Here is a 23,263-nt window from a genome sequence, read left to right as displayed (position 1 = left end):
TGGAATTCGCACACAATGACACGATGTAGCAAATGAGAAGGAGGCCAATTTCATGACACTAACAAAAGAGCATGATCATTTTTTTGCGCTCAGGTCAGTTAAGCTGAATAAGTGGACGAGATTCTATCTTCTCCTTGACTCCCAACTGACACAATGAAAAGGGGAATCATTCCCAAGGGACAATTAGCAGATTGAGTCTGCTTCGTGAAGTGTATGTGTATCTTTTGCATGGACATTGTTCCTGCAGGCAAGTGTATGCAGTTCATTACAGAGATGACTGGCCTGCAGCAACCATCGGCAACACCAACACACACACACACACACACACACACACACACACACACACACACACACACACAAAACTGCTGTAAATATACGTACATGTTAAAAAACGTTTGGGCTCAGTAGTGTGGAGATGCTTTTTTTGCTGTTTGTCACTGATTTGTCAGTGATGTTAGTGCCAAATGAGGTTTACCTACAAAAATGCAGCAGTTGAATGTAAGAGCATTTACTCACGTAATGTACATGTACAATGTACAATGGTACTGTCCTTGATTTAACTGATTATTAAGTACATTTGAAATATGCAGTGTAATTCCTATTTAATAATGCCCTCATCTTTACCTATAACCAGGGATGGCAAGAACAAATTTCAACATATGATGATTATATTCAACGTGATGCACTACTGTCAATTAAACATGCCAACAACATGAAGTTATTTAAGTTGGTCAACCTTAAAAATAAGTCAAATGTACAGTAAAGTAGTAGTGGTAGTAATATGAATGAAATCGTCATAGGAGGGAGGGAGCATGGTACTGCACATAGTCGTCAATTTGATTGTGGTGGATTTTTAGTCTGGACTATATTGTTGTTAATTCTTAAATGTAGTGTTTTTTTCTGAACAGGGATAAATTGAGTACAGAATTTAGACTATCACAGAGGAACTAAAATCAGGATTAGTTTTAAAGTTTCAGGTTGAATTTTTTATTAAAATTATTTTTTCTTTAGAGGCAGTAAAAAACTCTCATTAAATACTGCCCAACCAAAATTTACATTCAGTTTTTTCCTGGATAAATACAGAAATATTTTAAAAACTCTTAAATACGCTGCCACAAATAAGGTATGTGCAGTCTACTAAATAGACTATTTGTACTACAAACTGAAAAAATCTTCAGCAATTAAAAACTTATGTTCATCATTGCTTAAAGGTATAATCCATGTGTGTATTTACTGTGTGTAATTAAGGATGTTCCCTTAGATTACACCCTTCAGACCTCCAGCCCTAGCAAAATCACTTCATCAGTCAAAGACCACTACTCCAGGGTCCATACTGACATCTGAATATACTTTTTTGAATAGCCATACACTCACAGTCCATCCTCAGAAAGTCATTGAGCAGCTGGAAGAGAGGGAAACTGTCCCAGCTGTCAGGTGGCTGAACTTCAAGAGCTGCATCCATCTCGGTCGAATAGAGACACATGAAGGTCTCAGCATGCTCCACCATCAGATCTGACCACCATGCAAAGGCCTTCAGATGGAAAGAGGGGAAGAGAGCGGGGAAAAAAGTCAGAGGTAAGAAAAGTAAGGAGCTGAGAGTGTAAGAAGACAGTTAATGCAGTATGAGCGTCCCCACTGGACACATCTTTGAGAATTTGGAGATGTATTTCATCCTTAGCCTCTACAGGAAATGAGATTCAAAGGCTCTCACACACTTTTCATCATATGAAATCAAGTTGTTGCCTCAACGACTTTACTGCACAATCTCTGGGGAGGGATTCTTCACCACTCGGAACAGAAACACCAAGAGTCGGGTATGGAAAAAAAATCACATGCTTTCTGTTGTCCCACAGAGGAAACAGCAGCAGCTCCTTGACAGACTTGGCAGGGACCTACTTAAACACTCACCCGCAGCTTCTTCAGCAAGTCAATCAGAAGAAAGGAGCTATTGAACTGTGCCACACTTGTATCTCCCCATCAAATATGTGCAGTGCAGTGACTGGTCGCAACCTGGCTACTCTCATCAAATACACTGAGTTTTCTCCAGGCAACCTTACTCTTGCCAGGCCTTTTAAGAGGGACCCTGAGGATCCAAAGTGTTTGACTATTCACACCAAGCTTTTAACACTGTCATTTGAATGTACCCTCTAGTACTGGAAGTGGTGTGGGAGGGTGGTATACTGGGAGCAGTTAGCAGCGGATAAATCACATTCAGTTAGTGCCAGTCATTGTTTTTGTAATCATCAGTCTTTTTATTACAACAAAAAACATTCCCCTGCAAATTTTGCAAGCTTACTCACTTATAACGAAATGCACAGTCTCTAATTTTGTTTGTTTCATTTTAATGAGGAGAGACAGATTACCAACCAAAAATACTACGAAATAAAAAAATCATTTGCATCTCATTGAGCCAAGTAAGTGTTTGATTCCCAACAAAACATAACTTAGTAATTGGTGGAGAAACTCCGGTTGGCAAGCACAGTGGTAGGACATTTACTGTAGTTGGTCACCAAGAGGGGATTTTGACCCACTCCTCTTTGAAGAAACTCTCTAAATCCTTTAGGTTTCTGGGCTGCTGCATGGGAACTCAAAGCTTAAGATCCCTCCACAAATGTCCTACAGGAGGTCCTCCAAGACTTTTCATGCCCCCATCCATTGGCCCCTCAAACTTAAAAACTAACCTGGTGGGCCCCCGCCTTTCTCATGATCATCCTCAACTAATGAGGCAAGATCTTGCATGAAGCTGATCATTTTATATTTTTGTCATTTCCAGATAATTGTACCAAAAGTTGTCACTTTCTCACCAAGCTTCTGCTGATGCCTCGTGCAGGTCTACAGTCTTGTTTCAAACAAACTGCCTTGGCTGCTCCAAAATGCCTTGTGTAGATGAGTTAGTGAAACAAACTGATCAGCCTTTGTGTCTTGTGATACAACATAGATACTCTTCACTACACAAGGTTGTAATCATCGATATCCCCCCATCCGTCCACTGCTAGAAATTTCTTTTTGAACAAATCCACTCTTTCACATTTGCGTGTTTTTTTCCTTCTGTCCAGATGCAGCATTGTGCACCATCCTTTCAATTCAATTCAATTCAATTCAATTTTATTTACATAGCGCCAAATCACAACAACACATTGTACAGTAGATCGTACAATAATACATACAGAGAAAAACTCAACAATCATATGACCCCCTATGAGCAAGCACTTTGGCGACAGTGGGAAGGAAAAACTCCCTTTTAACAGGAAGAAACCTCTGGCAGAACCAGGCTCAGGGAGGGGCGGGGCCATCTGCTGCGGCCTTTTACTTATAACCACATCGTGTTTATGTGCTAATAGAGAAATAATTTCCTTGTAACTAAAACAGATTCTGAAGAAGAATGTAAGCATCTACCCAAGGCATTTTGTGGAGGGTATATAACAGCTGTGGCAGTTTGTTTGAAACAACTGCAATCTCCACATTTCAACACATTTCAATTTCTAACATATCATTTCAACTTTTTTCACAAAATAGTAAAAAAAAATTGTTGCAGTTTTACAATGATTTTTGTAACTTAATTCCAGTTATTAGGATTAGAGTGCAAAGTCTAAGTCAAGTTAAAGCTGGTGATTACATGAGAGGAAAACCAACCCTAATTCCAAAGCAAGGGTGCTGTGTAACATATATTAGTAAAAACAGAATGCAACAATTTCCAATGTCATAAACTTATATTTTATCCACAAAATAACATGGAAAACATATCAAATCAACACGTCTCAATAAAGCTGGGAGACAGGCGTGTTTATCACTTTAGCTTCCCATCTCCTTTTAACAACAGTCAGTAAACATCTGGGACCTCAAGAGACAGATTTCCGGACTTTTGGGAGGGGAATGTTACGCCATTCTTGTCTGATAAGATGCTAGGTGTTTGACACTCCTGGGTCTCTCAGGACTCTTCAGATATGCTATTGGAATAGATTTAGTCCATTTTAAATGAGCTCAGGCCCAGAGACTTCCTGAATCATGTTCACATGTGGCTTCTTGTTGTTTTTATGATAAAGCTTTAAATGACATTTGTGTTTGACACTGTGAACTGTGCTCAGAGACAATTATTTCTGAAAGTGCTGTAGAGTCCACTCAGCGATTTCCATGGCAGAATCTTCCTGTTCTTAATGCCTGAGACCTGAAGGTCATGGTTAGCCAATACTGATTTTTGGCCTTAAGCCTCTAAATGTTTTAATGTTACTGTATATTCAACATTCTCACAATTTAGAGTATTATATTTTAAATTTACATTTGACACAGTATCCTAAATTTTGAAGAATTAGGGTTGTACATGGATAAACCAGGATCAAAAACTCAAGAGAAAGTAAACTGTAACACAATATTTCAACACGTTTGGGCTGGAGTCAGGTACACTGGTTTAAAGTTTCACTGGAGCAGCAGGGAAAGGAATTTTGCTGAAATGCAAGGGGCATAGTCATAGTGTGAAAGATGGCTCATATCCTCCATTATGTGTGCTGAAAGGTCCAAAGCAAATTTGTTTAAAAAAAGGAAGGATGAGAAACACCCTCACCAAACTTACTTGGTGGATTTACTGAAAAGAACATGTACATCTCCATGATAGATGAATTACTGAGTAGGATAAGTAAATGTAAATGACTAAACACAATAAACATGCTGTTATATTCTGGGATGATTTGTGGTAGGCTCTTAGAAAGCAAAGTACATCGTTAGAATATAGGAAAATCAGTTTTTCCCCTTGCTTTCTCCAAACATACTAGCTTAATGCTTTGGACAAATAAACACACTGCCTAAGTACTTGTGTCTGCTCTTCAATAATGAAGGCAAAACTGTTGCAAGCTTTGAATCTAACAAGCACCTCTCCAAGTACTTGAATGGCAGTGACAACAAGCTGAAATGGGTTTTGTTGAAAAAGGAAATATTAATATTCCTCAACAACAATAGCTGTGTCAATAAGTGCATGCACAGGTTCTACAGGTATATTGAGGGTAGGGTAGGGAATGGGGTATATGGCACCAAGACAATCACATACCTCTTTTCCCTGTTCAAACAATTCCCCGCAAAACAAATAAGTGATTGGAATAAAAAGTAGAGAAGCAGTAAGTCAGCTTTGTTTTAGTTACAAAAAAGTGACAAAAATGTAGCTAAACAGCACAGCATACACAGCAGAGCAAAGCGTTTCCCCTGCTTTTATAAACCTACTTGCACTTTAGAATATGTACTTTGTGGCCTGTTGTGCAGATAACATGGAGTATGATAGCTTAACACAGGTAGGTAGCAGTGAGAAGCTTTGTATTTATCATTCAAGTAAAGTTATACAACTACTTAACTTCAGTCTGCAATGAGACAAAAAAACGTGTTCAGTTTATCTTTGAAAACAAATGTTGAGGAGCTCTGTAGACCTTTTTATTTTAACATTGCATTGGAGACAAATATGTAGAACGTCTACAATGGAGTAGGGAAATGGTGTGGCTATATGCATATGTACCAGCACACTGACCTCAGCATGATGTTCCTCATTCTGCTGAAGCACCTCAATCACCAGCTCAGCCAAACGGATCGTGTCCTCCAGTTTTTTGGCAGGGGTGGCAAGCCTTCCCACATTTTCTGAAGCACAAAGGTCAAAGATCAGTGTGGATACCCTCTAGGTGTGATCACAACCTGTTCTTAATTTCATAAACCTCTATCCATGCAACCCAAAGTGTATGACACTATGCAGTGCTATAACAGAGCTTTTCCATATTTACTAATAGTAAATCACCTTTATTCTTAATCAAAGCTATAAATGAAAGTAGAAGTTTGATTAATAACTTATATGAGAAATGGGTCCCCAATAGGAAGGGGACTTGGGCCCCTTTTGTCCAATTGATCTTCCTGACTTAACTTCAGTAATTACTTTCTCCAAACCATATCATCTACCCCATTCCTATAAGACTGCTCAAAGACGTCCTACTCTTAATTAATGCTTCAATCTTAAATATGATCAGAAATCATTCCTGCCTGTGGCCATCTCCCTGTACAATTCCTCCATCTACTACACTGTAAACACTGCAATAGTTACATCCTTTCTGCACACACTCTTACTTACTTGGTAATATTGCTGTCAATTTTCGTGATATTTATTTCTAATTGCATTTGCCAACCCTGGATATTTATTATTTGGTGATTTGTATATATTGTGCTATTCCTTATATCTTAACATATTGTATTGTTAAATAGGTTAGTCTGTTTTTGTTAATGTTACTGTACTGGAGCAATTGTAATTGCTCACATAATTTCCCTAGGGATTAATAAAGTATGCTGATTCTGATTCTGATATTAGTGGGCTGTTTACCTAGGGCCTTTAGGCTAGCAGTGCTACTTTTAAGATTAGGCTTAAAACGTTCCTTTTTGACAAAGCGCATTGCAAGGGCTAGATCAGGTGACCCAGAATCATCACATCATGGGAGTCCCCCAGGAGCCTAGGCCTCTTGCACTATAATTGATTGTTTCCTACTTCACCTTTTCCCCCACTTACCATGTGTTTATACACCACACATCATTTAATCAATAGTTGTTATTAACCTCTGGCTCTTTTCCACAGCGTGTTTTCGTTCTATCTCCACTTAACAATATCCAGTTGTTGTAGATGGCCACCCCTCCATGACCCTGTCTACTTCCTGTTAAGAGGGAGTTTTTCCTTCCCACTGTCACCAAAGTACTTGCTCATATGGGGTCAACAGATTGTTGGGCTTTCTCTGTATTTTTGTAATGTCTTTACTTTAGAATATAAAGAGTCTTGAGGGAACTGTTGTTATGATTTGGCACTATATCAATAAAAATGAAGTTGAATAATAGCTTTGTAGGAATAAATATTAGGAAGCTGCAGGCATTGGCACCATGACGTGGCACTGAAGAATATTACAGTGAATAAATTATTCAATTTAATTACAGCACATCAACTATATTGTTTTTTCCCCGGTGTTGTTTTTGAAATCTTTGCATTTAGCATTTCATTTTTTATTTTTATTTTTTGCAATGCAAGTTATGCAATTTATTTATTCAATAATTTTAAAGACTTGTGTATACTTCCATAGACAGCCATTTGTACACGCACGGCCAAAGTTTCATAGTTTCAAATTGTCATTTGTTCCAGTATGAAAAAATTCAGGTACAAAAAATCTGATTTTTGAGTGTAATGTTTGTATGTCCAATTTATGCACAAATCTGTGCATAAATTGGACATACACTCTATAAGTTCAGGACAGCCATTATCTGATGCCAAGCCTTAGTTCTCATGTCGTCACTCCTATATAAACACTATGGAAAGCTGCTCCTTTCTGACTTTCTCTTTGTACAAAATTGTTTACGTTTCTTAAGTCAGACTTTCTCGCAGATTGCATGCAGATTGCGCACACCTACTGGTTCAGAATAATTATAATTTACAAACATATGAAAAACAGAAATAGTCACATGCTTCATAAATGAAATAACTTTGCATACACAATTGTTTTTTACACAGGGTAAGAACAGTTCCACAGACATATTGGTAAATAAAGTCCAATGATCCCAAACACACCAACAGAATGGCTGAAAAAGAAAAGAACACAGATAAAGGGATGGCCCAGTCAAAAGTCCAGACCTCAGCCTATTTGAAATGCTGTGGTGGGAACTGAAGAGAGCTTTAACAAATGCCCAAAAACCTCAATGAACTGAAGTGATATTGTACAGATGAGCGGACCAAGGCAATGTGAGGGACTATTAAATTAACACAGAGAAGAATTTGTACAATGTGTTGCTGCTAAAGGTTGTTCTAAAAGCTGAATGATTAGGTGCACTTCTTCACAGATTGATTCTTCATTTTGGCTTTATTCTTCTTAAATAGTGAAATGGTTTCATACCTGCGGTTAGATTGAGGACAAGATCTTTTTAAGATCTTTTTTAAATGATGCCCTGATATGGAAAACATTTTTCGACATGATTGTATGTATTTCTTCTAAGAACAAAGTTTTTAATCTACATCTTCTTACTTTATTCTTAGCCCTGTTTATTTTTTCAGTCTTGTGTAAAGTACGGCTGTTTCAAGATATAAAATAGTCTTTCAAATATAACACACACCACAACCTCGATAACCTTTATCCTCATGGAGCTAAACAAACCTACAATTGTGTATAACCAAACCCATCTTCCTACATGCAGAAACCAATAAAACCCAGGCTTACTGTTGTGGAGTGTCTCATCAACGAAGCTGCATTAAAAGACCAGCTTGTGCACCCACTCTGAAACAATGTGTTTACCACCAACATTAAATAGGTCTTTATTTGCTATACTTTTGTTACTTTCTGCACATTTGGTTCTTGTTTCCCAGCCTCCTGCTTTATGCCTGTGTGTTGTTTCCCAAAATATTTGCTGACTTTTTGTTAAAGAGACTGAAGAGCACAGCTGGCTTAACTCATTAACCCCTTATAGCCTGAAATATAAAATCATTGCAAGAAATTTCTTTTTTTAAATGGAGAGTTTATTGTTAAAAAAAAAAATTATTTCCATGTATGACTTTTAATTTGTATCGTATTTGCTATATCTGCCTTTTTTTTAAATGCTTATAAATGTATTGTGCAATTTATTTTGATTTTTCAGGAGGGAAAGAAATCATACTGGTGATGTAATAGAAGTCTCAAAAACTCAAAAAAAAAAAAAAACCCTGTATCTATCGAATATTATGGAGTTAAGGGGTTAAATCTAAACAGAGAACTGCTACAACAACAATAACAAGGCCTTCCCAGTAGCCCACCTCTCTGCCCACTCTCCATCAAATCCCTCTGTCTCTCCCTGGATTGCTGCTTGCCAATCCAATGCCCCTAAAAATCATCTACTCTGGAAAATAACTAGGAAGACTTCAGAAACACATCAGCACACACTTGTGTGCTTAAATCTTGCAATCCTAAACTTCACTTCATTAACTTCCTTTCTCTTCTTCTGCAGACCTCCTTGCTTCCAACCAGTTGAGATTATTCATCCTGAGCCATTAACCAATCTTTGATCGTCAGTGGTTTTAGTCCTCTCACTCCGCTGCTGCTGCTGCACATCCTCAGTAACATCTCTTAATTAAATCAAAACCAGAAATCCACAGCATCTTGACCAGTGTTAGCTTCCAGTCTTTTCTTCTGTAGACCTCTCTCCTCTGCACTGGTTGGCATTATTCCATCTAAAGTTGGTTAATAACATCATTATAATTAAATGTCATGTTTATTCCCTTAACTTTCTTTATTACTCTTTTTAAAACAGTCATCGGGTTGTTTGAGTGCTGCTCATTTTAAAACATTTTGTCAAAGGCATCTTTGCGTATCTATACTTGAGAAACATTGTCATTTATTTTAACTAATTAAATTGTTTTCAAGGAAATCGTAAATGTTTAGCATATAGAAATAGAAGATATGGTACACTCAGTACTGTAATTCTGCTGAGAACATACACATGACACAGAAACTGCTTTAACTTGAAAATGTCACCGACTCCACTCAGACCACGTGCTGGTAGAGTTGTGGCTCAGTGATGAACAACACAGCATGCTGATGAGAGATAGCATTTGTATAACAGCAGACTAACATGGCTGAGTTTGCAGAACACCAGTTTTATTAACATATTCTGGGTTGCATACTTTCACTGTAATGAAAATGATGTGCGACAGCTGAACAACAAGCACTCAGATGAGTTGTGTTGAGTTTTCACTTCTAAAGCATAAACGTCAGTCCAGCCCAAATAAATGGGTAGGACTGCGTCAGGATACTGGTCCATACTGGTCTGTCGAGGTCTGGGATAAGAATGACAATGCTGTTGGATAAAAGGGTGCCAGTGGAAACTGTGCTACTGTTGGCTAAGAACAAAGGAAGGGGGAAGCCATATTTGCATGTTTAGAATCAGCGAGAGAAAAGGAAAGGTGGGAGTTTGAAGGTAATAATAGGGGCTTCACATCTAGGGACTATGACTGGTAAAGGGAAGAGCTGGCTGATATATTGGAGAGAACAACAATAGATATATTGTGTGTGCTGGAGGTTGGGTGGAATGCCAGGAGCACTGGAGATGGATTCAAACTGTTCCATTATAGGAACCAAAACTGAGTATGAGCAATGTTGAAGCAAGAGTATGTGGAGAGTGTTGTGGAGGAGAAGAGAATGTCAGAAAGGATCATGAGTTTGAAGCTGGGAATCAAAGGGGTAATGTTGAATACTGTCAGCCCACAAGTTGGATGTCAAAAGAGAGAGAGGAATTCTGGAGTATGTTGAATGAAGTGGTAGAGCATGTTCTCAGGGGGAAAAGATTGGTGATTGGAGTAGATTTTAATGGACATTTGGGTGAAGGGAACAGAGGTGATGAGAATCTGTTGGGTAACTATTGTGTTACGGGGAGCAATGCAGAAAGACAAACGGTAATGGATTTTGCCAAAAGGATGGAAATGGCTTTGATGAACACGTACTGCAGGATAGAGAAAAAACATTGGATGCTATTCAAGGTATTAAAGGGAAAGTGAGGAGAATTTGAAGAAGGAAGAACGTTGTGCAGAGTTCAAGGAGTTGAAAAAGGCTCTGGGCAGTAGGGAAGAGTTACCAGATGACTGGTACAGCTGAACCGGGGAGGGAAACTGCCAAAAGGTGTTTGGTGTATCCTCTAGAAAGAGAAGTACAGTAAAGTATTCAAAGGAGGACGTTAGCAATGAAAAGGTGGGGGCTTCAAAGAAAAGGGCTTATAATGAGTTGTTTGTGAGGCCAAACACTAAGGCAAATAAAAAGGGCTATCATCAATTGATTAGGCAGAGAGATTGAGGTGGAAAGGATGTGCAGGTGGTCAGGGTGGTTAATGACAGACATGGATGTATACTAATGAGTAAAAAGAGTGTGTTAAAGATGGAAGGAGCACTTTGAGGAGCCGATGAATGTAGAAAATGAGAGCAGAGAACAGATGGAGGACAGCTAGTGAATCAGGAAGTGCAGAAGATTAGCAAGAAGGAAGTGAAGGTGGCTGTGAAGAGGATGAAGGATGGAAAAGTGGCTGACGGATGACATATATGGATATTTTAGAGAGAGGGCAGTGGACTGCTTAACCATATTGTTTAAAACATCTTGGAGGGTGACAAGATGCCTGAGGAATGGAGAAGAAATGTACTGACACCGATGTTAAAGAACAGCAGTGATATGGAGAGCTGTAGGAACTACAGAAGGATAAAATTGATACCATGATGCTATGGGGAGAGTTGGTGGAGCTAGGCTAAGAAGAGAGGTGATTATCAGTGAGAAGCGTATGGGTTAATGCTGAGAAAGAGCATTAGAGATGCAATATTTGCTTTGAAAATGCTGATGGAGAAGAACAGAACAGAAGAACAGGGAAAGTCAGAAGGACTTCACTGTGTCTTTGTGGATCTATAGAAAGCAGTGCAAAGACAGGAACTGTGACACTGCATGAGAAAGTCAGGAATAGGTGAGAAAGACATGTATGAGGACTGCAAAATAATGATGAGGTATGCGGTAGAAAGAACAGATGGGTTTAAGGTGGGGGTCAGGGATCAGCTCTGGGGCCCTTCATGTTTGTCATGGTGATGGACAGGTTGACAGATGAAGTTAGCAGGAGTCTCCATGTACTATAATGTTGACTGTGATCTGTAGTGAGAGTAGGGAGCAGGTGGAAGAGTCCTTGGAAAGGTAGAAGGATGCTCTGGAGAGAAGAGGAATGAGAGCAGCAAGATCCAGATATATGAATGCAGGCAGGTGAAGTGTGTGGAGACCCAGTGGTCTTCAGGGTGACTTCAGTCAGTGGTTTTACTAAGGTACGCCTTAACAAGCTGCACATATAACACGTATCCCCCAGGAGAGAATCTACTTAAAACATGCTGTGAGTAAAAGACTCTGAATGCATGGCACTTCCAGCCTGTTAAGGTGAAACTCTGAGCAGAAGTTGTTTTAGTTTTGTTCTCTCACCTGCAGACTATGCTTTTTGTTTGAGGATTTGAGAGTAAAGATTAAGCATCAAACTTAGACTTAGTCTATGTATCAATGTGATATGAGGTCAACAAGTGCTCAGTAGGTGTCCAGTTTTAGGGTCAGATATTACCACTTTTAGAATAAAATGAATTGTTTGCTGCCAACATTTTTTAAAAAAAAGCAAAAGCAATAAAATCTATATTATTTATTACTGGTGCTCAATAGGAGAACAAAGACATTTGACACCATTAAAACACTTTAAGCCCTCCTAGGTCTGAGGTCCACCATCCACAGATTAATGTTTTAAGTCAGGCTTGAAAAACTGAAAACTTTTTAACTTGTTGACCTTAAAATATAAAATATAGTAACAGAAAGCAATGGTTCCCTCATTTCTCACTTATGGCAGCTCACTAGTGGTGTGAAACATCTTAAGATGACTGTCTTTGTTTAGCACACAGTTTCTTTTCTTCTGACCTGCTTTCCCAATGAATATTTCATTATTTGATTTTTGTACTCTTTTAGTTGAGGAAATCCATAATCTGCTCATAATACTGCTCCACACTATCTCTCTGAACGTCTGCGCATGTCAAGACACCCATTCATACTGTCCGACATCTTTAACAGTGACTCTCTCTCCACTTTCAAATTCCAAGTCTCTTTAAACTCATTACAAATTTACAGGTGGAAGATGATTTTGTTTTTTTCTTTCTGGATTTTTATACTTCTGTGTAAGGTGACTGTTTTGAAAGGTACCTAAAATAATATTTATCATTTTTAGATTTAATTGGCACTCACTTGATATTTTCTCTATTTCAGAGCATCCTTTGGTATGGGAAATTGTGCACCCCTGCCAGCTCACTACTATGTGAAACGGTTATCTCAAAAGCTGCAGAAATTATTATCTAAAAGAGAAAGTGAGTGCGGACTGTCCCATCATTTGAAAATGCTGCAACAGTTTTAACATAAACATTGCATGTCCCAAGTTTTTTTTTCTTTTTGTTTTGTTTTTACATAAATTAACCTCCATTACCATGACCCACATATTAATCAGAAACAGATTAAATTGATGAATGAACGACACAAAATCAATCATGGTTTTATTTCTAGCCCTGGCAGAGATTTCCACGCTGACACTGTTGGTTGAAATGACGAAAAGTTTCGACCTACAGGAGCAGGAGTTGTCTTGTGTCAATGAACAAAAGATGAACCATTATTTAGGTAACACAGGCAGTCCAAAACGGCTGAAAACAGATGAAAACAAAATCAAGCCTACTCACTACTCAGGAAGCAAACAGTGCAAACAGAAAACAGTATGACGCAACAGAACCCTAAAACAAATTTAGGGCTTACATACACAAATTAGGGAAATGGACTCAGGAGGATGAGGAGAGATAGCTGAAACAAATCCATGATGATGAGACAAGGAAAGTAAACGAAAAACTACATACAAAGGAAAAAGACTATTACAATAAAACTGGAAATAATCAAAACACTGAGTCAAGGACACTAATACAGATTTGACACAGAAGACAGCACAAGAAAAATAAAACCTTATACAAAATATTAAAAAGTATAATATTAACTGAAACCCATTCAATAAGACCAATAACTCAGACTAAAGAGAATTATCAAGAATACACAAGCTAGCTCAGAACCCAGTGAAGCATTAAATGATAATGAAGGATTCAAAAGTCAAAACCTGAAAAATCCATAATGATGACTCACTTACATTATCTTTCCTCCTTATTCTTCCTGACACTCAGTTTGAAATTCACAAGATTGTCTTGACCATGTCTACATATATAAATGCAATGACTTGCTGTCATGTAATTGGCAGATTAGATATGTGTTAAGAAGCTATTGAACATGTATACCTACTGAAGTGGCTGGTAAGTCTAAGTGCAATATATGGAGTCTAAATCAGCATTTCATGGGCTTTTCATTCAAAGGCAGACATCTTCACAATCAGACATGTTCCCTTAAAGGACTGAGAACTGACAAGAGTTTAACAACAGCTAGATTTGGGGGTCTTCCTTGTCTGTACCATGGCCTTAAAAACTTATTTTACTTAATTTACACATAAGCAAAGTAAAAATGCATTCAAATTGCAGACAGACAGAAATGGTGGTTTCAGGCAGTACAGCAAAGTAGATTACAGAAAGAATGGAAAGTGTTTTAGTAATGAACAAGGGCTTGGAGCACAGTATAACAATCAATGTTACAGACCAAAAGGATGACAGAGATGACAAAAATTTGAGGTTGCTTCTGGTGGTTTACGTGCATACTGACTGTAATAATAAGAAAACAAATTAATTGAGGCTGGGGAGGAAGGTACTCACGAATCGTTAAATCCATCACTTGAGAGGCCAAGCAGAAGACAGGATGCTCATACATCTCTCTCTTTTTCCCTATAGAGAAAGAGGCAGGATACCGAGGCATGCGAAAGGCCAGGGTCAGAGCAAACGAACATAATGGTCACTAGGGTTTGACTAATATAAAGTTTTTTGCTACCACTACCTCACATTTTCTTGCAAGAAAATCAGAACTTTAACCACACATTGTATTAAAAGGTACAATATGTATCATTGTGAAATTTGTACATGGAACTATGTTTAGCAGATTTTAAGGAGTTAAAAGATTAAGGGACATCCTCTAGTTTTGTTTGTCAAATTGATTTCAATTTTTTGTGTGCTTACATGAAATAGAGAAAAAATAAATGGGTAGCAAGGTGGTGCAGTGGATAGAACATGTCCATTGTTACTGTACTATCTGTGCATGTGTGCAAGTTTCCTCCCACAGCTCTTGTTAGGTTAACTGGCAGTTCTAAATGGACTGAAGGTGTGCATGGCTGCTTGTCTTTCTGTATTATGACTGCAATGAAATGGGGATCTTTCAGGGTTTACCAAACCTCAGATGTCAGCTGGGATAGGCTAAGTTCTCTATCATATCGAGACTGTCTTTCCACTCCCTGTCGTGGCATGTAGATACTTCTTTAAGACACTCCTGCTAGCCCTTAGTCACCAAGGCTAAGTCATCCTCCAGCCGGCCTTCACAATGCAGGGTGGCTTGGTTGGGTCTGTGGGCAGACCCTTGAATGATCTCCTTCATGACCCAGGGCTACCGCCCGCAGATTTGCCGCAGACCCCCCATAACGAACATCCCGACCTTCCCCTCAGTAGGCAACCTCCAGTAGGCCTGTGTGCTGCAGGAAGAACTGCCAGCCCTCATGACAAAGGCTATCATACGGGAGGTGGAAGCTGCCCATGGGGGTTTTTCTACCACTACTTTCTACTCCCCAAAGAGCATGGGGGTCTCCATTCAATTCTGGACGTCAAAGACCTCAGTTGCTATCTCTGGCCCCTGAGGTGCAAGATGCTGAAGGTCCCCAGTGTATGTCAGGCCATCAATGCAGGGAATTGGTTTGCCAGCATCGATCCGATCTGAAGGACGCTTACTTTCAGGTCTTAATCTGGCAGGGGTGGTGGCGCTTCCTCAGATTCTGGTCCAATGGGCAGGTCTTCGAGTTTGGAGACTTCCCCTTTGGCATCTCTGTGGCCCCCCAGACCTTCCTGAGATGCAGAATAAGGCCTTCACTACTATGAGCCTGCAGGGCCTCAGAATCTTGAATTACCTGGTGACTGGCTGGTCTGTGCCTCTTCAGTAGAACAGTGTTGCAGCTACGTTGCCCTGCAGGTCTCTCATGTTGAGGCTCTGGGGCTGTAGTATCCCTCAATATCCCTCATGGCACAACGGCGATGGGTCTTTTGTGCATGCCCAGACCACTTCGGCCTCCACTCTCTACTGAGCCGGGGGCTGTGCCTCTCCCTCATGGGTCTGATGGCTGCCACTGTGCACATCAATGTGCTGGATCCGTCTTCCTGGCACTTCGGGATTTTCCTGCCTCAACTGCAGTGGTTTCACGTGATTGTTGGGAAGGACAGCACAGTTCTGGTGGCCTATGTCAACAAGCAGGGGGGCTTGGGCTTACTTCTCCTCTGCAGGATAGCCGCAAGGCTAAAGCAGTAGGCTCTCCCCCATTTCTGCTCCCTCGGGCTGTGCACGTGCCAGGGCCACTGAACACAGAAGCAGACATCATGTCAGAGGGGTGGAGGCTCCACCCACAGGTGGTTGAAACAAATCTAGCACTGTTTCAGAAGGGCAGAGGGGGACCTCTTTGCCTCCAGGGAGTCACCACACTGCCCCCTTTTCTTCGATAGCCCTTTCCGGGGGTGGGATGCCCTGGTGCATCCCTGGAACCAGGCTCTTTTGTATACCTTCCCTCCTTTCTCTCTCCTCCACTTGGTCCTCTCCGGGTCCAGACTGCAGAAACGAGGCTTGTCCTGGTGGCCCCTTTCTGGCCCAACATGCCCTGGTTCTCAGTGATCCAGCCTCTCCTCGACTCAAGACTGGGAGCTTCCGGTCCAGAGGAACCTCCTGTCCCAGGCAAGTGGATCACTTTCGAGCAGGTCTACCCCTTACGCTGTGACCCTGCATTGAATGGTGGTAGCGATTAAGGCCATTCACCTCTGTCGCTAAGCGCTTAGCGAGGCTGAGCGCTGGCTCTATACGTCAGGTATCCCCAGCTGATTTGGACAACAGACCAGCTGTTCATTGCCTTCCATCCTGGGCAGGCACCTGTCAAAGTCCCGGTTGTCCTACTGGGTGGCAGCCTTATGCCTCTAGGTTCCCCTCCCCTCGGGAGTGCAGGCCAACTCGACACATGGGGGTGGCCACCTCTTGGGCCTTGTGGTCATCGGCTACCAGCTTGAATGTTGCAGCCAGCCCCTCTTTCATGGAGCAGGTGCTAGATGCCCCTCAGCTGTAACCTTTGTCTCCTTGGTCAGCTTGCAGGCCAACCATGAGCGGCTGCGCAGATGCGGTCCTTGCATCTTGACTTGCTCAGGCCAGTCTTGCATCTGGCAGACTGATGTCTGCAAAGGCAGGGCCTTTGCATCTGGTGGGGCCTTGACTGTCTCCTTGTGGGGTGAGTTACCCCGTACATATGGAAATTGTAAGTACTTGTAAGTAACTGTATGTCTCAATATGGTAACATACGGTTACACTGTAAGCTTGCTTACTTGGTTGCCCCCCCTTGACATGATGTCTGCTTCTTGGAGTGAGAGACTGTCTCCAGCTTCAGGCCGCTTGGAGATGTATTACAATCAAACCATCACTGGTTTCACATCTGCGCAGCTGTTTTATATCTAAGCTGTGGTGCATGACTGAGGTAGCCAGAGTTTCTTATAGAAGTATTCACACCCCATAGCGAAGGGGGGTCATACCCTATACATGTGGAATATGTAACGGAATGGAGAGATAGTCTCTCACTCAGAGAACCAAGGTTACAGTATGTAACCATACGGTTCCACTGCAACCCTATATTGGAAAAGCAGTTAAAAACATGGATGGATGGATAGATACCAATTGACTCTAATTCTACAGAAAGTACTTAATAAATTAAAATGCTATACAAACCGTCTTTGGATGTTTTTCTTACAAATTGGTCATTGCGATGAATCCTCACATATAATCAAATGTTTAAACAAAATGAGCAAATTGGCATTATGTGTGTAAATGTATTAGGTGGACATAAGCAGTGTGGACTGTATCCACATTGTCAATCAGCTAGGCTGGTAGCTTATGTTTCCATCACTGGTGACCCAAATAACTCCACCTGATCTTATCTCAATGTATTTTAAATATACTGCTCAAAAAGATTAAAGAAACATCTTTTAATTAAAGTATAGCACCAAGTCAGTTAAACTCCTGGGATATTTTGTCATGCTACTGTGTGAGGCAGGCAGGCAGACGCAAAATGTAGACTCACAGGCAAGACTATACTTGAAACAGTTTACTTAATTTAAGGTTAAACAACTAAACTGGGAATGCTAAGTGGGAGAAACTAAACAAACAGAATAATACAGGGAAACACAGTACTGACAGGACACACAGCAAGATGGGATATCATAAAACTGGACAGAAGGAGATACAGACAATATATACACAAAAGAGGGAATCAGGGAGAATAGGAAACGCCTGGGAAACATGGCTGGACATAATCTAACTTTCGAGACAGGGGAAGTAAAACTGAACATGATGCACACAGGACAAGAGACTATCAACATAAAACACAAGAAACACAAACTGAGACGCAGACTGGCTAAATATGGGGAACAGAGGGATGAGACAGAGACAAGACTAGGAAGACACAGAACAAGGGTGACGGAACGAAAGGAGTAATAATGAGTCAACTGCAAAACAGGAATGGTTTTACCTTTTGTTGGTAACATCTTTTTCCCTTTTCAGACTGTTTTTTGCTAGTTTTATATATGGCTAGGGTCAGTTTCACTACTGGTAGCATAAGGCAATACCTGGACCCTACAGAGGTAGTAGGATTTCAACTCCTCCAGGACGGCACATCAATACATACCATTTCCAGAAGGTTTACTGGGTCTCCCAGCACAGTCTCAAGAATGTGAAGTTGTACAATATCTTCAAGCCATCACCAGGACGGGTATCTGCTCCTTTGTGCAAGGAGGAATAAGATAAGTACTGCCAGTGCAGTACAAAATGACCTCCAACAGGACACTGATGTGAACGTCTCTGACCACATAATCAGAAACAGACTTCATGAGGGTAGCCCAATAGCCTCTAGAGGTACCAGTGGTCACTGCTAGGCAACGGCACCTGAATAGATATTGGGTTTAAATCCTTGGAACCATTGTCAGACCCTATGCTGCTGCACTGAGTCCTAGGTTGCTCCTGGTGCATGACATGCACATGTAACATATGGCAAGAGCATGCATGCATGCAGCGCCTGGAGGATTAAGGAACTGATAACATAGACTGGCCCCCAAGCTTGCCAGACCTAAATCCAATAGAGGACCCTTAGCACACTATATTTCAGTCCATCCAGTACCACCAGGCTGCATCTCAGACTGTCCAGGAGCACAATCTGTTGAGTCATTAGGAGTATGCCTTCTCATTAGGAGCAAGTACATTCAAACAACTCGCTTTGAGTTGCTACAGTGAAGTTTCAGCAACATGGACTAGTCTGCCGCATTACTTTTTTTTGGTTGATTTTTGAGTGTCTTTGAAATTAGCCTTTTGTAGATTGATAATTTGCATTTTCATATCCAGCATTATGTAATTTCTCCACTGAAACCTAATTTGTTTTCAAATCATTTCTAATTTTTTTGAGCAGCATTCTATTGTATCATTGGGCATTTTCACACCTGTAGTTCATTTACTCTGGTCTGAATCAGCTGATGCGGTTCTAGTCAGTTTTATCTTTTCCCCATGTTTGGGTTTGTTTTTACTCAGAGAAAAATCCAAGTGAATCAAAATGCGTCACTACAAACCACGTGAGAAGATTCAGTCTGCTTATTCGCCAGATCTGTCTGGAGTGGAAGCAACAAAAGTAAATACAGGAAAAAGGTCTTGTATTCTATTTGAACAAGGATTTACAGTCATTTCACAGCTAGTTGCTAGCCCATACAGACCTTTGCACATCTAAAACACTTTGTGTCGTAGAGTGCGTGGAGTTGCAAACCCAAAATGCTAACACTATAAACAGTACAACGCGACAAAGAACTATGGAAACTGAGGGCTTGAACACACACATGTGGTAATCAGGGAGATGGAACACACCAGGGAACACATCTGAACTAAATCAAGGAAATGAGACAGAGGGAAGCAAAACTGAAAACAACGCATTTAGGACAAAGACTAACAATATAAAACATGAAATAAACACTGACTAAGATTACGACACATAAACTGGACATAAACAAAAAGTAAACAAGATAAGGATCATGGAAACTGTTACGGTCGCTGACCTCTAGTGGCTGGGGCCCCCCACCCCAGACAACACTTCATTTTTAAGTGGGGCGTAACAGAAACCTTGCCACATCCTAGAATACAAAGCATATGTACAGCTTTTTTTTTTTTTTTTTTTAGTTCAAACTGATTACAACTAGTTGTTATACGTTGTAAACCAACTCCTCTGGTGTTCATTTGGAACCATGCCAAGGCCACCTCCTCCAGAGTGCGGTTGTTTTGGTCCAAGTGCAATTACTGTGTTCATATCTGCCCAAACGAGTCACACCAAAGGGCAAAAACAAACCAGAGTTAATTTGAATGAATTACACACCGCATGTGTGAAAACACCCTTAAATTCAAAGCAGTTAATTACTTGTCTTATGTGTATTACATGAATGTAATCAAACATGTCAGTTTGAGTCTTTTAGAGTTGATTGTCATGTATGAAAAACGTTCCAGAGAATAATGACATCTGTTCCTAAAACAGAGAAAATATTGGTGCTGTATATGTAAAGTCTATTTCAGAAGACAAAAAAATAGCTCAGCTCTGTTATATTGAACATTAATAATCTTAATGTCAAAGGTTTAAGGTCACACATATAGTAAGTTCAAAAGATATCAAATTTACATATTCACATCTGTCAAATCTGAAGAATTATCACACATTAAAAGAGGTTAGTGTTCTGACACAGTTAATAAGTCATTGTTTTAGGGGCCTACAGAATGCTTGTGGCTATTATAGAAAACCTAGACGAGGCAAGAAACAAAAGTAAAATAAAATCCTGGCACAAAAGATAGTCTCATTGTGTCTTACTCGCCCACCTGCTTTAAAACAGAGGTTAAAAGCAGAAAAGGCCAATAGATAAGGAAAACAGAAGGATTAGTGTGGAAGTCATCAGAACACAAGGAAAACCCAGAACAGGAAACAAGGAGAATCTTCTCAGTTACCAGGCAAGTCAAAGGTAAACCAAGGCAGTGTAAGACTCGGCTGAACGAGAAGCTAAAGCACGGTGGAAGAAGTCAGCAAGATTGAATTGAATGCATTTTTACTGTAATTATCCTAGTAAAAAAATGATGAAGAAAAACTAAATAGTTGCTGTCATTTAAAGTACTACCATACAGTTTTGCTTGATTTTATCCATCTGGATACTAGACATTATTTGAAATGTTGTTCTAGCATTTCAAATATTGTCTGCAAAATCTATAGAGAAATAGACCCCTGACTTCATCGGTTTACTACTGTTTCAGTTTATTAATGTTTGATTGGTCAAATTTGGTGAAAATATTTACTACTTTTGCATTTCAATTTTCTGTGTTTTACAAGCTTATTAAACATTCTCATATACTGTCACCATAATTTTAAATAACCTCCCCACTAAGATTAGAAAATCCCCTCTGCACTTCAGATCTTTCCCATCTGGTTCTGCATAGCATATTAATTGGCATTTGTTTTTGTTAAGGTATGCAATGTCTATAACTGTAATGTGTTCTTCATTTGGATATATTTATCTGACAGTTCCCATAAGATGGAAATGGAATTTCCAAAAAACAATAAATGTCATAACAGCTATTATTACGACTACTACTATTGCAGCTACCACTAGTACTATAGCAAGATTGCGTTCACACAAAGGAGCAGAGTAATAACGTACCTTCCAGTTTTGCATACTCTGACAGACGCTGGTAATTGACCTGAGCTGCCTGCTCCAAACACTTACGGATCACACCTTTGACTTCCTCTTGTGGGACTGGGGTGACAATATCTTTCATTAAAACCTTATACAAAAAACACAGCAAAATTATTGTTATTTATTTATTTTTGCAGTACCTTTTAATAAAAGATGTAAATAAATATTGTAAAAATATGTCCTCAGGCTTAAATGAAAAAATTACTCTATAGCCTCCATATGTCCCATTAAATCTTTAGATTTTGTTGTCCTCATGTTAAGAGTTTTATTACTTTTAATTATTGTTGTTTTGTTTGGTTTTGGCATGGAAATATTATCATTAGTTTCAAGAAAAGATGACAGTTTGAGCTAAAGTTTAAAGGCAGAGAGCAGAATTAAACAGGTTTCAGTTTGCTCTGCATTGTTTGTTATAAAAATCAACTAAATCTTTCCCTCCAGTAAATAAAAAGAAACCTGACAAACCTACAAGTAGTAGCAAAATCAACAATGATAAAAAAGAAATAGCAGCGTAGTATTGTATGACTGGACATATAGTCCTTCCCAAAGAGCCACCAAAACAGGTAGGATCAATCTTATGTTTTATCCTGTGCTACAACAGTCTTACCCTTTCGAGCAGGGACAGAGTTGCCTTCAATGCCCCTTCAGGTCTTCCAAATGGAAAACAGTACCTGTTTAGAAAAGAGGTTTGTTTTGTTTTTTTCAAACTTCAACAGTCCAATTGGGCAATGTGTCATTGTGTAGTTGGTGCAATGGGTCCTACCGGAAGTGTGTAATCTGGTTTTCAAGAAGCACCCGTAGCCTCTCCTTGATTTCCTCAAAGCGCTCTTTCTCCTCAACAGTGACTGTGCCGATACCGTCGGGCCTGAAACACAGAGGCATTTAAAAAAATGCACTCAAAGTTTCTGTTGAACCTTTCAGCACAAATGTCAAAATACCCATATTTTCCACGGATAATGTTAGCATTTGCTTATACCTCAGATTTCGATCTAACGTATAATTCATATTTTTAAAAAACTGTTAACTTTTTTAATAAAGGAAATGGCAATATTACTTACTTTTATTAATTGAAATGTAAAATGCATATCTTCTGTTATTTATTAAAACTGTGGTGTTGAAACTGGAATTAATCAGTAAATTAAAATTAAAATTTTCTTATCAGGGTCACTCCATATAAAATCAACATCCATCCATTCGCTTCCTCTTTTCCTTTCCAGGGTCGCAGGGGGTGCTGGAGCCTATCCCAGCTTGTCATAGGGCAAGAGGCAGGGTACACCCTGGACAGGTCACCAGTCTGTCGCAGGGCCAACACGCAGAGACACAGACAACCATTCGCACTGACATTCACTCACAGATTCACACTTATGGGCAATTTAGATTTGGACTGTGGGAGGAAGCCGGAGTACCCAGGGAAAACATGCAAACTCCACACAGAAAGACCCCGGCCTGATGGTGGAATTGAACTCAGGACCCTCTTGCTGTGCGGCAACAGTACTAACCACCGTGCCACCGTGCTGGTGCATGCACGCTGAGATGGTTTAATTATATTTCAGATTAATGAAATTATTTAAATATGCAAAATTCATACAAAGTATTCAACATGCAGATTCACATAAACAAAACATTTGTTTTTGTGGTAACACTTTATTAGTCGGCAAAGCACTTGGTGAATCCATGACCACATTATTCACCTATTATGTTATTAACTAACAATTTTTCCTCAATAACCTCAAATTACTGGTTAAGATAAGATAAGATAAGATAACCTTTATTAGTCCCAAGCATGGGAAATTTGTTGGG

General features: G+C 39.8%; 1 protein-coding gene across 3 annotated transcripts in view; it reads right to left on the bottom strand.

The window, feature by feature from the left end:
- Window positions 1-23,263, bottom strand: part of LOC146386331 (calcium-dependent secretion activator 1-like) — a 331,088-nt gene that overhangs the window by 106,545 nt on the left and 201,280 nt on the right. For all 3 annotated transcript variants that reach the window (XM_084927304.1, XM_084927306.1, XM_084927305.1), the window contains exons 14-19: window positions 22,227-22,328; window positions 22,071-22,134; window positions 21,431-21,554; window positions 14,297-14,365; window positions 5,507-5,613; window positions 1,375-1,531 (exon numbers count right to left, since the gene is read on the bottom strand). In XM_084927304.1, the coding sequence (XP_084783430.1) occupies window positions 1,375-1,531; window positions 5,507-5,613; window positions 14,297-14,365; window positions 21,431-21,554; window positions 22,071-22,134; window positions 22,227-22,328 (623 nt within the window). The remainder of the gene's footprint in view (window positions 1-1,374; window positions 1,532-5,506; window positions 5,614-14,296; window positions 14,366-21,430; window positions 21,555-22,070; window positions 22,135-22,226; window positions 22,329-23,263) is intronic.

Source organism: Perissodus microlepis, chromosome 5 (genome assembly GCF_051167445.1).
Source record: "Perissodus microlepis isolate ML-2025 ecotype Zambia chromosome 5, ASM5116744v1, whole genome shotgun sequence".
In the NCBI taxonomy this organism is placed as follows: Eukaryota; Metazoa; Chordata; class Actinopteri; order Cichliformes; family Cichlidae; genus Perissodus; species Perissodus microlepis.
This window is presented reverse-complemented; position numbering and strand designations above follow the sequence as displayed.